Here is a 14,765-nt window from a genome sequence, read left to right as displayed (position 1 = left end):
AAAGATTCAAAGGGAAAATATCAGAAATGGTTTTTAATTGTCAGAGCTATTGAGCAAAAGGAGAATGCAGGTTTTTTTTTTTTTTTTCATGTGGAAGCTATTAAGAGACAAAAATCAATAGCTCAATTTTGGACTCTGATTAATAAAATACGTACGTTACTTGGAGTTTTTAAATAATTGATTAATATGTGTTCCTTTTCTTGTTGCTGACCTATAAACAGGAATAAACATTGATGGGAGAGGAGAACAAAACCTATGTGAATGAATTTGTCTTCTTGGGCCTTTCACAGGATCCAGAGACACAAGTTCTGCTTTTCTTCGTTTTCCTGATTATCTACTTGCTCACTGTGCTGGGAAACCTGCTGATCATTGTACTCATTCACATTGACTCCAGGCTCCACACACCTATGTATTTTTTCCTTAGAAACTTGTCCTTTGCTGATCTCTGTTTTTCTACTACCACTGTCCCCCAGGTGCTAATCCACTTCCTGGTGAAGAAGAAAAGCATTTCCTTTGCTGGATGCTCAACACAGATTGTTGTCTTACTTCTGGTTGGATGTACAGAGTGTGCACTGCTGGCAGTGATGTCCTATGACCGGTACGTGGCTGTCTGCAAGCCCCTGCACTACTCCACCATTATGACACATTGGGTATGTGTCCAGCTGGCTATAGGGTCCTGGGCCAGTGGAGCATTTGTGTCTCTGGTGGACACCACATTCACATTGCGTCTACCCTACCAAGGAAGTAATATCATTAAACATTTTTTCTGTGAACCTCCTGCCCTCCTGAAGCTGGCTTCAGCAGACACTTATAGCACAGAAATGGCCATCTTTGCAATGGGCGTGGTAATCCTCCTGGCTCCTGTTTCCCTCATCCTTGTCTCATACTGGAATATTATCTCCACCGTGATCCAGATGCAGTCCAGGGAGGGAAGGCTGAAGGTCTTCTCTACCTGTGGTTCCCATCTCATTGTTGTTGTTCTCTTCTATGGCTCAGCAATATTTGCTTACATGAGGCCAAACTCCAAGATAATGAATGAAAGGGATAAAATGATCTCTGTGTTCTACTCAGCAGTGACACCTATGCTGAACCCCATCATTTATAGTTTAAGGAACAAGGATGTCAAAGGGGCTCTCAGGAGAGTAACTACAAAATAATTATGATGACCATTTTAGGGATTTGGAGAGAAGTGATTTTCTTGTTAATTTTTTCCATTTCACTTTTTTTTTCTCTTTTCCTATATCTTCTCAAAAAGGCAATTCAACAAATTGCCTATTCAGAGCAAGGCACCTTAGTAGACACAGGAAATAAAAGGAAGAAAAGAAAATGCAAGGGAAGGAAAAAATAAAGGAGGGGAAAGAATGAGGAAGGAAGGGAGGAAAGAAGGAAGGAAGGAAAGAAGGATGGAAGGACGAATGGACGGAGGGACGGAAGGAAGGATGGATGGATGGACAGTCACTTCTCTCCTGGCCCATACAAGCTAATAAGGAAATTAAAACAAGTAGGAATATAACTATACATCAATACCAAAGTACTAATAAATGTAACTATCACAAATATGAGAACATACTTCTGCCAACATCTTTTGAACACGTACTACATATCCTAGGTACATTTATGAAGCTAGGGATAGACATATAAAAAACAAAGTTTTATGGTGTCATATTTCTAACATGGCCTTGGATTCTAAATTTAACAATTTCTGAAATTGAAAAGAGAGCACATCAGAGGAGTAACAGATGGTAGAATTTTTCCAAGAGTACGTGTAAAGTTAGAAAAATAGTGAGCTATAAGGCTAAAAAGTAAGACAAAAGGTGCAAATTGAGAAGTGCCTTGAGTTCAATACTAAAGAATTCCCAGCATGTAATTCTGAGAAAACTGAAGATTAGAGGATTTGTGAGATGGTGATGAAAACTAAAGATAAATGTAAGAAAAGGAAGTCTGGGGCACTTTTTATGCCTTAGAAACTACAGGAAAGGCGTTTGAGCTTCATAATGTAAGCTGTAGTTTTGCATAACATGACCCACAGTGATGCCTAGATAGCTTGTTAAAAATGTTTCTCAGTACAGGATAGGGTGGGGCAGTTTATCCCAAGAATTTCCATTTATAACAGGTTCCAGGTGATTCTTAACACACGAAAACATTTATGCTGTTTTTTAGGTAATAAGATAACTTTTAATATAAATGATGGATGCAATTATTTGCTTAAGTTTGAATCTTCCATAGATTGTAAACTTCATGTGACCATTTTGCTGATCTCTATATTACCGCTGTAATAAAATGTGCAGCCATTGCTGCTCAAGAAATAGACCTGAATTAATGAATAGAACTGGAGTTTGGGAAAGAGATATGGACTACAGAAATAAATTTGGATGTTAAATAAATGAAATGCAATTTAATACTCTTAAAGATGTATGACAAATTTTAACCAGAAAACCAAATGTATAGGTGGTTTCATTAAAATGCAGGTACCTGGTCCTACAGCAGACCGTAAGAGTGATGAAGATGGATGTGCTCTCTCTCACATATATATATGAACCTTATAGCTCAATATTTTTCTAACTTTACACCTACTCATATATATGTATGTATACACATATGTAATTATGCATATATGTGTATAAGTATACACATATGTATGTGTGTATAGACATATGAGAGATATGTGTGTCTATATATAGCTTCATATATATGTGTATATATACACACATACATACACACAAATATATATGTATAATTATTGAAAGATCCTAGTTTAAATCTGTAATGCAATCCTGGATGAGACTTGACATTGCAGAAAGATAATGGGAAAGAAGTACTTGAGAGACTGAGTTGGGAGGACGGCTTGAGTCCAGAAGTCCAAGAGTCCAGGAGTTTGAGGCTGTAGTAAGTAATATTTGTACTACTGCATTGCAGCCTGGGTGACAGATCAAAATCCCACCTCAAAAAAAAAAAAAGAAAGAAAGAAAGAATCCAGGACAGAACCCTGGAGTCACCAACATTTCTGGGAAAGTGAAGAGTAGCTAATCAAGCCTGGAGCAGCAAGAATCAGAAATTCAGGAGGAAAAGCCAAATAAAAGCATGACAGGAGTGACAAGAGACCTTGGAATACTATGCATCCATAGAAAAACAATGTCCTTTGTATTCGTGTCCTTTGTAGGGACATGGATGAATCTGGAAACCATCATTCTCAGCAAACTGACACAAGAACAGAAAATCAAACACCACATGTTCTCACTCATAGGTGGGCGTTGAGCAATGAGAACACATGGACACAGGGAGGGGAGCATCACACACTGGGGTCTGTTGTGGGGGGCCGTTAAGGGAGGGACAGTGGGTGGTGGGGAGGTTGGGGAAGGATAACATGGGGAAAAATGCCAGATGTGGGTAATGGGGGATGGAGGCAGCAAACCACCTTGCCATTAAGTACCAATGCAACAACCCTGCATGATCTGCACATGTACCCCAGAACCTAAAGTACAATTTAAAAAATAAAAATAAAAACTCAGATAATTAGAAAAAAAAAAGAAAAGAGACCTTTTGGAAAAGATTTCTAAATGTCTGAGGAGTTTCATGTATTAATAAAAGCCTACTAAATTTGTCAGTTATGTCATTACTGATCTTGGCAAACATTATTCCAACAGAATGATGGAGTCACATAGTTACAGACCTTTAGCAAAGATACAGAATGCATTCCAGAGAAGGCAACCTTTAAGTTGAGAACTGAATGGTTCTGTCCTGGATTCTTTCTCACTATCTCACTATCCTTTTTTTTTTTTTTTTTTTTTGAGATGGGGTCTTACCCTGTCACCCCAGGCTGGAATGGAGAGGCAGATATATTGCTCACTACAGCTTCAAACCTCTAGGCTCAAGCAACTGTGCTCAAGAACTGACTAACAAAGAGATAACCAGGTAGAGGTATATTGTAGGGGTAAGAGGCAGTGAATCAATTATTTTCCACAGTATTTTATCATTCAACTCAACCTTTCTATTTTTCACCTTGTCAAAGTCCACTTTTTAATTATGCCATGATGTTTTTGATTTCATATATTGAATTTATAGGTTATTTACCAAAAGATTAACATCCTGAAATAAAAAATAAGTATTTTTATTTAGGATCATGGCATAGTCCTCTATTTCTTCAGCAAAGAGATACACACACACACACACTCTCATGCTCATATAATTTTCACATTGTTATTATATTATGCTACAGGTATTCCTAGATTTTATGGAGAAAAAACAATGACAAACACAAAGCATAGTTCATGCTCTCAAGGAGCTTTCATTTTGGAGGGTAAAGTCAGAGAGTAATCAAGTAAACTAAAATATAAAAAAAGAAAGTTTAATATAATGGTAAGTGCAATGAAGACAATAAAACGAAGTGTGCCATAATGCCTTTTGGTTTGGGTGCGTGCTACCTGCATTGATAACTTCTTTGAGAAGTTAACATTTAAGATGAGAACTAAATACTGTGAAGTACTAAAACAAGCTTTAACAGAGATCACAGGCTAGGAGAATAGCTACTAATTGGCCCTAAAGCAGGAACAATTTTGGACTATATGATGAACAGCAAAGAGGTCAATGGGTTGAGATTAGAGTGAGGGTCAGGGAGCACAGGTTCGGACTTGGGCTGAAAAGTTGGCAGAAACTAGATGATGGGCATCTGTATGGAAAGGCTTGACCTGATTTATATTTATGAAGATCAGTCTATGTACTAGGGGGTAAAAAAAAGATTATCTTGGGGCAAGAGTGGAAAAAGAAAGACCTATTAGGAATGTATCATGGAGCAACAGTAAACAAGTTATGGTGACTTGGACTGAGACATTTGCAGGGGAAACCAAGAGAAGTACACATATGTGGAATCTATTGTATACATGAAGCCCATAGGATTTACTTGTTAATGTGGTAAGGCAGAGAGAGAAAACAGTGTTTATATTTAAGCTTTCAGTTTGATCACATGTGTGGATGGTGATGCTATTAATTTAGGTGGAACAAATTGAGGGAAGAACAGATCAGTAGGGTGATGAATCGAAATTATACTTTAAGTTTAAAATTTCTATTAGTAGGAAGTGGTCAATTAGATATATAAGTCTGCATTATGCAAGTAGTGTGGTCTTTGGGACTCAAAAGTATATGGACAGAATTTAAATCTATATAAGTGGATGAAATTAGGAAACGATTCTTGATTGAGAAGACAGGGAATTCCATATTAGTATCATCTGAATGTGGAAAGATTCAGAAAGAAAAAGATAAGGCAAAAAAAGGGTAGGGATTAAAGAGGCAAGCCAGGGATGTGTGGTGTCTGGAAGCCAAAAGAAGAAAAATTTCCCAACAGAAGGATGTGGTCAATTATATCAGTGTTGCTGAAAGGTTGATGGGGGAGAATATGGAGGTGAACATTTTATTTAGCACATTAATGATAATTTTGATACAAAAAAAAAGATCCATAGAAAGAGACCAGAGCTTGACTCAAAGTGGGTTAAGATATGAATAGAAGATCAGCAAAAGGGAAAATGGGCATGGATATTCCCTTTGTATTTGTTTTTTCCTGCCAAGAGAAGCTGAAAATAATGCTACAGTAACTGAGGGGGACTGGAGTCATGGAAAGGCTTCTCATTTTTTTTTATTTATTTTTATTTTTATTTTTGAGGCAGAATCTCACTATGTTGCCCAGGCTGAGAGCACTGAGAGCACAGTGGTGTGATCTCAGCTCACTGCAGCCTCCGCCTCCTGGTTCAAGCAGTTATAATGAGGGAAAACAGGAAGTGTACATGCAAGCACAGGTGTGCAAAATATTTGACGAGGGAACAGAACCAACTGCTTCAGTTCTAGTGAAATGTGAGGCAAGGCATCAGCTGAGAATGATGGTGTGAAATGTCATTTTAAAACTGCTTTAGACTAGGTTCAGGAAGTATAGTAGTATACCATGTTCAGGAAGGCAAGGCTGAGTATTGTAAAAATGCTCAAATTATCAAATGAATTTATCAGTTAAATATATTCACAATCAAATTACAAATGAGCTATTAAGATGTGAATGACAGAATAAAATGTCTTCCAAAAGAGTAAAGAGGAGAAAGAAGCTATAACTGAATAAGCCAAAACATAGCTTATTAGAACATGTCTGATGAAAGTAATAGAATAAATTAACAGAAAACCGAAGGATTGGCTAATGCCCTTTTCAGCCTTAGCCCACCTGCACCCAGGTGAATAAATAGCCATGTTGCTCACACAAAGACTGTTTGGAAGGTCTCTTCATTCAAAGCGCGAATTTTTCAACATTAGGTGCCGGAAACCCGGGGCGGGGGAACTCCTATGGGAGACCAAATGCCTGTCCCTGTTCTTGTGCTCCCTCCATGAAGAAATCTACCTACCGACCTGGGGTCATCAGACCAGCCCACAGATGCACACCACTGGCTATTTTGGTAAGCAGTCTCTCTTTTTTGCTTTCCCATCCTTTTGTCTTTTCCTTTCTACTCCCTCCCCCTTTCAGTTTCATCCTTTTTCCACCACAAAAACAAGGAAAATCAGGTAAACTAGGCTCTTCTGTGAGGTTCATGACCAGAAAATCCGACACAGGTCACGGATCTGAGGACCCAGTTTCCCCAGGGGTTATACTATCGTGGAGACGTTCACCCTAGCCACTCGCCCACGAGGCTCATGGCCAATATTGGTGGCAGGTCAACATAGAGGACGCTGTCTTTGACCACCCACCAATGACGAGGTTCAACCCAGGCTCAATTAGGGACGCATTTTGAGCGGCTAGGTTGCGTGCCCATTTTCCTTGTCTCTGCTGCCTTTCCAGAACCATGGGCTATCGTCCATCTTCTATTCCTCCCACCTCTCCATTGGCCTGTGTTCTAAAAAACCTCAAGCCTCTTCACTGTCTCCTAACCTAAAACCCAAACGTCTCATCTTCTGCAACACTGCATGGCCACAGTACAAGTTAAACAATGGCTCCAATGGCCAAAAAATGGCACTTCCAACCTCTCTATTTTACAAAATTTAAACAATTTTTATCGCAACACGGGCAAATGGTCTGAAATTCCCTATGTCCAGGCATTTTTTTACACATCAATCCCTCCCTAATCTCAACTCCCAGCTTACAGTTTAGTCCTGCGGCTACCTTCTCTGCCCCTCCCCAACAATTCCCCCTTCCAGAGGTGGCTGGAGCCAAAGGCATATTTAGGGTGCACGTTTCTTTTCCTTTATCCAGCCTTTCCAAATTGGCCACCAGTTAGGCTCCTTTTCATCAAATCCTCCAATACTTAACCCAGTCCTGTAACCTCACCTGGAGGGACTTAAATGTCATCCTTACTTCTACTCTCACCCCTAAAAAACGCTTAATAATGCATTTTATCACCCAGTCAACCCCAACATTACAAAAAGGTACAAAAATTAAAATCTGGCCCTCAAACCCCACAACAGGAATTAAGCAACCTCACCTTCAAGGTGTTCAATAATAGCGAAAAATCTGCCCGGCGGCAGATTTTTTGTCTTCCGTAAGACGAACCCCAGCTTCTCCACTGGCTCACAAAGATTTCAAAGCGCCCAGACTGCAGCGTGACCAGCCACCCCTCCTGGACCTTGCTTCAAGTGTCGGAAATCTGGCCACTGGGCCAAGAAATGCCTGCAGCCCGGGATTTCTCCTAAGCCCTGCCCCGTCTGTGCGGGGGGCCCCCACAGAAAGTCGACTGTCTGACTTACGTTGCTGCTCCCAGAGCTCCTGAAGCTCCAATCCTCGGCTTGGCGGCTAAACACTAACGCTGCCCCAGCATCTTGGAAGCCCCCTGGACCATCATGGATGCGAAACTTCACTTACGGTGGAGGGTAAGTCCATCCCCTTCTTAACACGGGGGCCTCCCACCCCACACTGCCTTCTTTTCAAGGACCTGTCTCCGTAACTGTTGTGGGAATTAATGGCAAGGCCTCCAGGCCTCTCAAAACTCCCCAGGTCTGGTGTCAATTAGGCCAGCACTCCTTTCCACATTCTTTCCTAATCATCCTCACTTGTTGAGTTCCCCTGTTAGGCCTAGATATCCGAGCAAAATTGTCCGCCTCCTTAACTATTCCTGGGCTACATTCACACCTCATTGCTGCCCTCCTCCCCAAACCCATACCTCCCTCAATATCTCCCCTTATGTTCCCGAACCTTAACCCTAGGGTGTAAAACACCGCCTTCCTATCCGTTGCTACAAGTCACTCACCCCTCATCATCCCCTTAAAACCTAACCACCCTTACCCTGCGCAGCCCCAGCACCCCATCCCACAACAGCCTTTAAATGTAAAACCTGTTATCACCCTGTATTGCAACATGGACTTTTAATTCACCCTCCTGCTTCTGCAGCATCTATACTCAAAGGGGTATTGTGCAGCCCCTTCCAAAGCCCAAATTTCTTCCCCATCTGTTATAATCTTTCGCCAGCATACACACGCCCTTCCTGCCAACTGTATCCAGTTAATTTCCCAAACCCCAACCCCATCCACCAAACAACAGCTTCTCTCCTTCCTGGGTGTGGTTGCTACTTTCACCTGTGGATACCAGGTTTTGCTATTCTAACTAAGCCATTGTATAAACTCACTAAAGAAAACTTATCTAACCTATTAATCCTAAATCCTTTCCTCACTCCTCATTGCGCGACTTAAAAAAAAAAAAAGCTCTAAAACCTGCTCCCTCACTAGCTCTCCCCAGCCTGTCTCAACACTTTTTCATTATATACTGCTACAATCTAGGGCTGTGCAGTGGGAATTCTCACACAGGAGCCAGGCCCATGGCCTGTGGCCTTTTTATCCAAACAATTTAACCTAACAGTCCTGGGCTGGCCCTCAAGACAACACGCAGCAAGCAGCAGCTGCCACCCTAATACTCTTAAAATTCCTTAGAATCACAGGCTGTGCCCCAGTTAACATCTAGCTCTCACAACCTCCGAAGTTTTCTCTTCACACCTCACACACTTTCAGCCCCTCGCCTTCTCCACCTTTATGCAGTCGCCCCTGCTACTTAAACCACACCTCAAAAAGTCTGTTTCTATTATTTGCTAACTGTGCTCAAATTCACTGTACTCATTTACTTTTACATGCCCTGCTTTTGTTTAAGTTGCCGGTTTACACTTTTCCTCCAGGTAATTACAGCTAATATTTCACTCTTAATCTGGCTCCCGCTCTCTGCTCAAACCCAATATTGTTAATAAAAGTGAGTGGTTACATATAAATACCACGAGCTTCCTCACACACCATAAAAACAAAAGCTCTCCCTCCACACACTTAACCTTCTCTAATACTCCTTCTTCTCTTATTTAAGCCCTGTGTTTTTCCAATTAATCTCTCAATTCCTATAAAATCGTATACAAGCAATAACCAGTCAATATGACAAAAGCTCCTTCTAACAACCCCACAATATTACCCCTTTCCCCAAAATCTCCCAGCAGTTTAAATTCTTTCCCATTTTTAGGTTTCCGCCCTGCCCCCAATCCTGCTGGAAGAAGCCTTGAGAAACTTCGCCCTCATCCCCTAAAACCTGTTATCACCCCCTCTTCTCTAATTCTTTCTCTCTATATATAAAAAGATAGGTATATCAGGTCTCCATATGCAAGTCTGGAGCCTGAAAGTCTGAAGTCCTGCTTGCCTCGGCTGAAGTCTTCCACCCCCTGCCTGAGTTAGCCATTGTCCCTAATCGCCCAGCAGAGCTTCCCACAAGCCCCTCAGCCAACCCTGCCATCTTAACTGTTCTTATGATAATGTAAATACCTCTCACCCAACCCTGCCATTGGAACTGAACTTGTATACTCCTTGCCCCCCACCATTGTAACTGAACTTACTCTGTAACACCCCCATCCTCCAAAAAAACACTCAAACCTATAAAACCAACTCCTAACCCACTGCCCTTTTGCTAATGCCCTTTTCAGCCTTAGCCCACCTGCCACCCAGGTGAATAAACAGCCATGTTGCTCTCAAAAAAAAAAAAAAAAAAAAAAAAACTGAAGGATTGCTTTAAAATATTATTACTGGAAAAATGGTAGCTTTGATGAAAGTTAAAATATCATTTTCACATGAAAAGATAAATCAGACATTTATTTTTAAAGTTAAACAAATTATAAAATGACAAAATATGTACAGTATATAAATTGTTACCTAAATTGGACTGTGTAACAGACATCAAAGACGTCAATGAGAATAGAAAATTATATCCTAAGAGTGAAAAATCACTGGAAAAAAAACATAAAATATATCTTTCACTATGCAAATATTTTAAATATTTCTCTGTCTAAAAATATCTACTGTGAAGATATTGGAAGCCAAATAACAAATTCAAAAGAAGTTATTACCGCAAATATAACAAAGTCTCTGTGTTCCTAACCTGTAAAGAACTTCAACAAACTGATAAGAAAAATGTGAACAGGTTACTTAAGCAAACTAAAATAAACAAATATTATACCTTATCAATTAGTGAAGACTATTTATATGTAAAATTTAACATGAAAAAAGATGTAGTGGGTTAAGGACACTTATATGTTGCTGTTAAGAATGCAAAATATTTAATATTTTTTAAAAACCAATTTGTCTTTTCATATCAAGGGTACTAAGTAGATTTTTAACCCTAGTTTCAGTAATTTCATTCATAGGAATTTTCTATAGAAAAAAAAGTCCTACATCCAAGAGATTGACATTACTGATTTCAAACACACACAGACGGCAATGTTAAAGGTAAAACCATGATAGCTAATAATGGTACAAAACACCCATATGATGTAATGTTATACTATCACTCCACAGTATTTTCAGGGCCATTTATTCTGTAGGTGTTAAACTTATTAAATACTTATTATATGACACATGCTGATTACAAATAGAAAGATGCCTTATATTTATATTTACTAACTTGTTTAATTCTCACAACAGTACAAAGTAAGTCTTATTGTTAATGTCAGTTTACACTTTGCAGACTTGTAAACTTGCAGACTTGGGCACAAACAAGTTAAGTAATACGCTCAAAGTTATAGAACTAAGTGGGGTGTATTGAATTCTAACTCTGGACGCTGATAATAGACCCTAGACTCTTTGCAGTGCTGTATACTGCCATTACAGGTATTGATCGACTTACCACCTATGCAACTTACGACCATTCGACTTTACGACCACAATCGCTAGCCACGACTGCTCCGCATCTGGCAGCGCAAACGTTGCCCAGCTGGGCGTACGACAGTGCGGACCAGCTTCCGGCAGCACTACCATCTCCGTGTGCACCATTTCAACTGTACATATAGCCTACTCAACTTACGACCAAATCGTGTTACAACCGGTCCGCGGTCCCGACCGTGGTCGTTAAGTCGAGCACTAGCTGTATATACTATAGGGAAAAATAACCATATGCTAGTAGGTTTTAAAAATCTGTTTTACACACACATATCAAATCAGTAAATTGCATGCCTGTATTAAAATGGAAGGAAATTCATATAAATATGTGTAGAAACTATCTCTACTCGGCCTGCCTTCCAAACATGATATACCACTATACTTTCTGAACCTAGTGTCAGTTATTGTTTTAAGTTACTACAGAATTGACTTAAAAAGTGTTAGCTATCTACAGACAGCAATATCCTCCAAAAGAGTGTAATTTAATTAGCCATATTATTTTAAATTGTTTTTAAGGTTCAAAATGCAACTCACAGCTTTTGTTGACGCCTTTTGTTTTCAGTATTCTTAGACTTACAAACTAATAGTAGTGCAGCATAATTAAGCTGGTGAGAAAATGCAGTATGTTGTCCTCTCCTTCTTGAGCACAAACACACAGACACAGACACACTGACTCATATATCCACACCCACCACACATGTGACCGCTGCAATTGTTGGAATGTTTCAAGATAACCTTGGATAATGGAAAAATCACTATTTTGCTTGTTTTTTTTTTAGCAAAAAATAAGCAGAGTTATTTATCATAAACTTTGCTTATAGACCGCCTTCGCCTCTGTTTTCTCCATTTCATTAATAATTGAATTTTAGGAACTATAAAATATCTCCATGTCAAAAACCAATAAACAAAAACAAACAAGCAAAGACACCTGTTGGGGTGTTTCATGTGGCTGATGTTTAGAAAAAGAAAAAAAGAGTTAGTACAATGCAAATACAAGCAAACTATTACCAGTTGGGACATTTGACAAGAAGTCTATATAATCTTTTAATAAGATCAGTTGCTCTAAATTTGTGCAAATCTCAAGACATCTCCCCCTTTGATGTTTGGGTTTTGCTTAGGCCACCCACTTGAAACTTTCCTTTCTCTGGTTCTTTTCCTTTCTCTGATCCAATATAAACTTCCAAGGTTAGAGGTCATGTCCCAAGGTGGGACCCATTTAACTAAGTACCTTCCTGGAAAAATAAAGAGTAATTTTATATCGAGTGAAGAGTAATTTTAGATAATATAAATCATGCCCTATAAATTACTTCATGGAGAGAAGATTGAAAGAGCATTTGACAAATCCAGTTACATTCCTTCACTTTTCTATTAAATGCTACACTCTGAACTGTATTAATTTACCATTAGTATTTGATTCATAACATGAATTTTCTGACTTTGAGGAGAAAGAATTTTGGGAGGTAGCCAGGAGATCTCCCTAGAGCGTGGATTGTGCCAGCAGCACGTATTTTCCCAGGACCCTCCTCAAGGCCCCCATGACTTCCTTATTTCTCAGGCTGTAGATGAGGGGATTCAAGGCTGGAGTGACAATTGTGTAGAAAACAGATATGATGTTGTCTTGTTTGGGACTGTGGAAGGAACTGGGCAAGACATACATGAATGTGGCAGCTCCATAGAACATTCCAACCACAGTCAGGTGGGAAGAGCAGGTGACAAGGGCTTTCTTTCTCCCCTCATTTGATGGCATACGGAGCGCAGTGAATAAGATTAGTGTGTAGGAGGCCAGTATAGCAGCAAGAGAGGGAATCAGGAAAGTCATACCCATCACATATACCATGAGCTCATATCTGGAGGTATCAGCACAGGCCAACTTCAGCAAGGGTGGGATCTCACAGAGCAGATGCCTGATCTTCTGGGCCCTGCAGAAGGGATAGTGCATGGTATACACGGTATATACTAGGGCACTTAGGGATGCCAGGATCCAGGATGTGGCCACCATGAGCCAGCAGACTCTTGGGCTCATGAGGGTCATGTATTTCAGAGGATGGCAAATGGCCACATACCTGTCATAGGCCATAAAGGCCAGTAGGAGGTCTTCAGCACCACCCATTGTCAGTGCCAGGAACATCTGAAGGGCACAGCCTCCAAAGGAGATGGTGTTTTCTCTGCGCAGAAAGTCTGCAAGGGCCTTGGGAGTGACAACAGATGTGAACAGGAGGTCCATGAGAGAGAGCTGCCCAAGCAGTAGGTACATGGGCACGTGGAGCTGCACTTCTACGGTGATGACCAGGAGCAGCAGGCCATTGCTGGTCAAGGCCAACATGTACAGGACAGTAATTGTAGCACAGACCACTTCAGGAGATCCACTGTCATTCAAAATTCCCACCAAGCTGAAGGCACTTCCCAAGGTGGAGTTCCAGAGCTCCATGCTGTGGCTTCTTTCATTACCTAGAACAAGATGGATACTCCATGAATTTTTGCTAAGATAAACTCTAGTTTTGTAACATCAGGGGCTCTGTAGGACATGAATCCACTGAGATAATACCCCTTCCACTGATAATTGGCTTTTCCTCTTGATTTCTGAATGTCTGACTTTTTTTGTAGTATTTTAATAAAAGATCCATCTAAATGGAGAACAGACATCACAGTAATAACTAAACATTAAGAGATACATAAAATCTTATTTAAGACATTAAACCTGAACATGTGTCTTTCCAGAAAAATTATCCTTATCTTAAGATTAAAGAAATATTCTGCCACACACACCCTAGATTATCCTTGGACCTATTCAGTTAGTTTTCTTCATAGACCTGTTTTGATATGAAATTCCAAACATACAGAGATTGGATTTCAATAAAGCACTTCCCCTCCTTCTCCATAGAGCTAAGAGCCACATTTGTTTGCAGTACTAAAGGCAGTAGATGAAAGCCTCATTAGTAGACTAAAACTTGTCCACCTCAATTACCTCTCTTAGCCAGCCCTACAGAAGCTTGAGAGAGAAGGGATGATGGACTGTCTGAGACAAGAATATGTTGTGTTTGAGGAGGTGTTGCGTTTAGAGCTAAATACTTTAGGATCAATGCAAACATGTTTATTTAAAATAGGTTAGCTTGGAAGGGCTCAGAAACATAATATATGAGGTCCTTCCTAGGAAGAGTAGGATATTTGTGTTTGGGAGAAATGGTGAAAGGGAACAAAAGAGCATCTATTTTATGTGTAATCATGCTCAATAATTTTATCCTCTCTCCTGCCTTTGACCAGTTGTTCACTCTCCCTTCTGCAGGGCTAGAACATCTAAACTTGATGGAAGGATCACAGTGATAGAGACGAACTCCTTTTCTGGAAAGCAGCTCTTGGCATTGTGGTACCCAATGCCATGGAGAAGCCAAGGAGGAAAAGGGCCTAAGACTGATAGGAGTCTGTGTGCATCATGAAACTGGACCGATAAAGCCAACTCTGAGCATGCAGTTAAAGATTTTGAAATGAAGCGCCCTTCTATAAATCATCTCTCCATATTATGGCATCTGTGTTTTAATATTTCACTGGTTTCCACTGACCTTTTATGGGGCCATTAGTACCTTAATGGTTAAAATGTATGAGAACATGTAATGGGCACATCATCATGTTTTAGA

The 14,765-nt window shown here is 40.1% G+C and overlaps 2 protein-coding genes across 2 annotated transcripts in view; one reads left to right on the top strand and one right to left on the bottom strand.

Annotated features, from left to right (window-relative positions):
* Nucleotides 1–233: 233 nt before the first annotated feature.
* On the top strand, nucleotides 234–1,157 carry LOC116525341 (olfactory receptor 2D3-like). Its single transcript, XM_032241146.1, has one exon. It carries the CDS (start codon nucleotides 234–236, stop codon nucleotides 1,155–1,157), a length of 924 nt encoding a protein of 307 aa, XP_032097037.1.
* A 10,190-nt stretch (nucleotides 1,158–11,347) lies between these two features.
* LOC116525064 (olfactory receptor 2AG1) overlaps nucleotides 11,348–14,765 on the bottom strand; it is a 57,888-nt gene continuing 54,470 nt past the window's right edge. The window contains exon 2 of the mRNA XM_032240594.1: nucleotides 11,348–13,581. Within this exon, the coding sequence (XP_032096485.1) occupies nucleotides 12,611–13,561 (951 nt within the window). The 5' untranslated portion in view covers nucleotides 13,562–13,581 and the 3' untranslated portion in view covers nucleotides 11,348–12,610. The remainder of the gene's footprint in view (nucleotides 13,582–14,765) is intronic.

The sequence above is a fragment of the Sapajus apella genome, unplaced genomic scaffold (genome assembly GCF_009761245.1).
Source record: "Sapajus apella isolate SASKATOON/1434 unplaced genomic scaffold, GSC_monkey_1.0 scaffold47, whole genome shotgun sequence".
Lineage (NCBI taxonomy): Eukaryota > Metazoa > Chordata > Mammalia > Primates > Cebidae > Sapajus > Sapajus apella.
The sequence above is the reverse complement of the archived record's forward strand: the minus strand, read 5'-3'. Positions and strand labels throughout refer to the sequence as shown.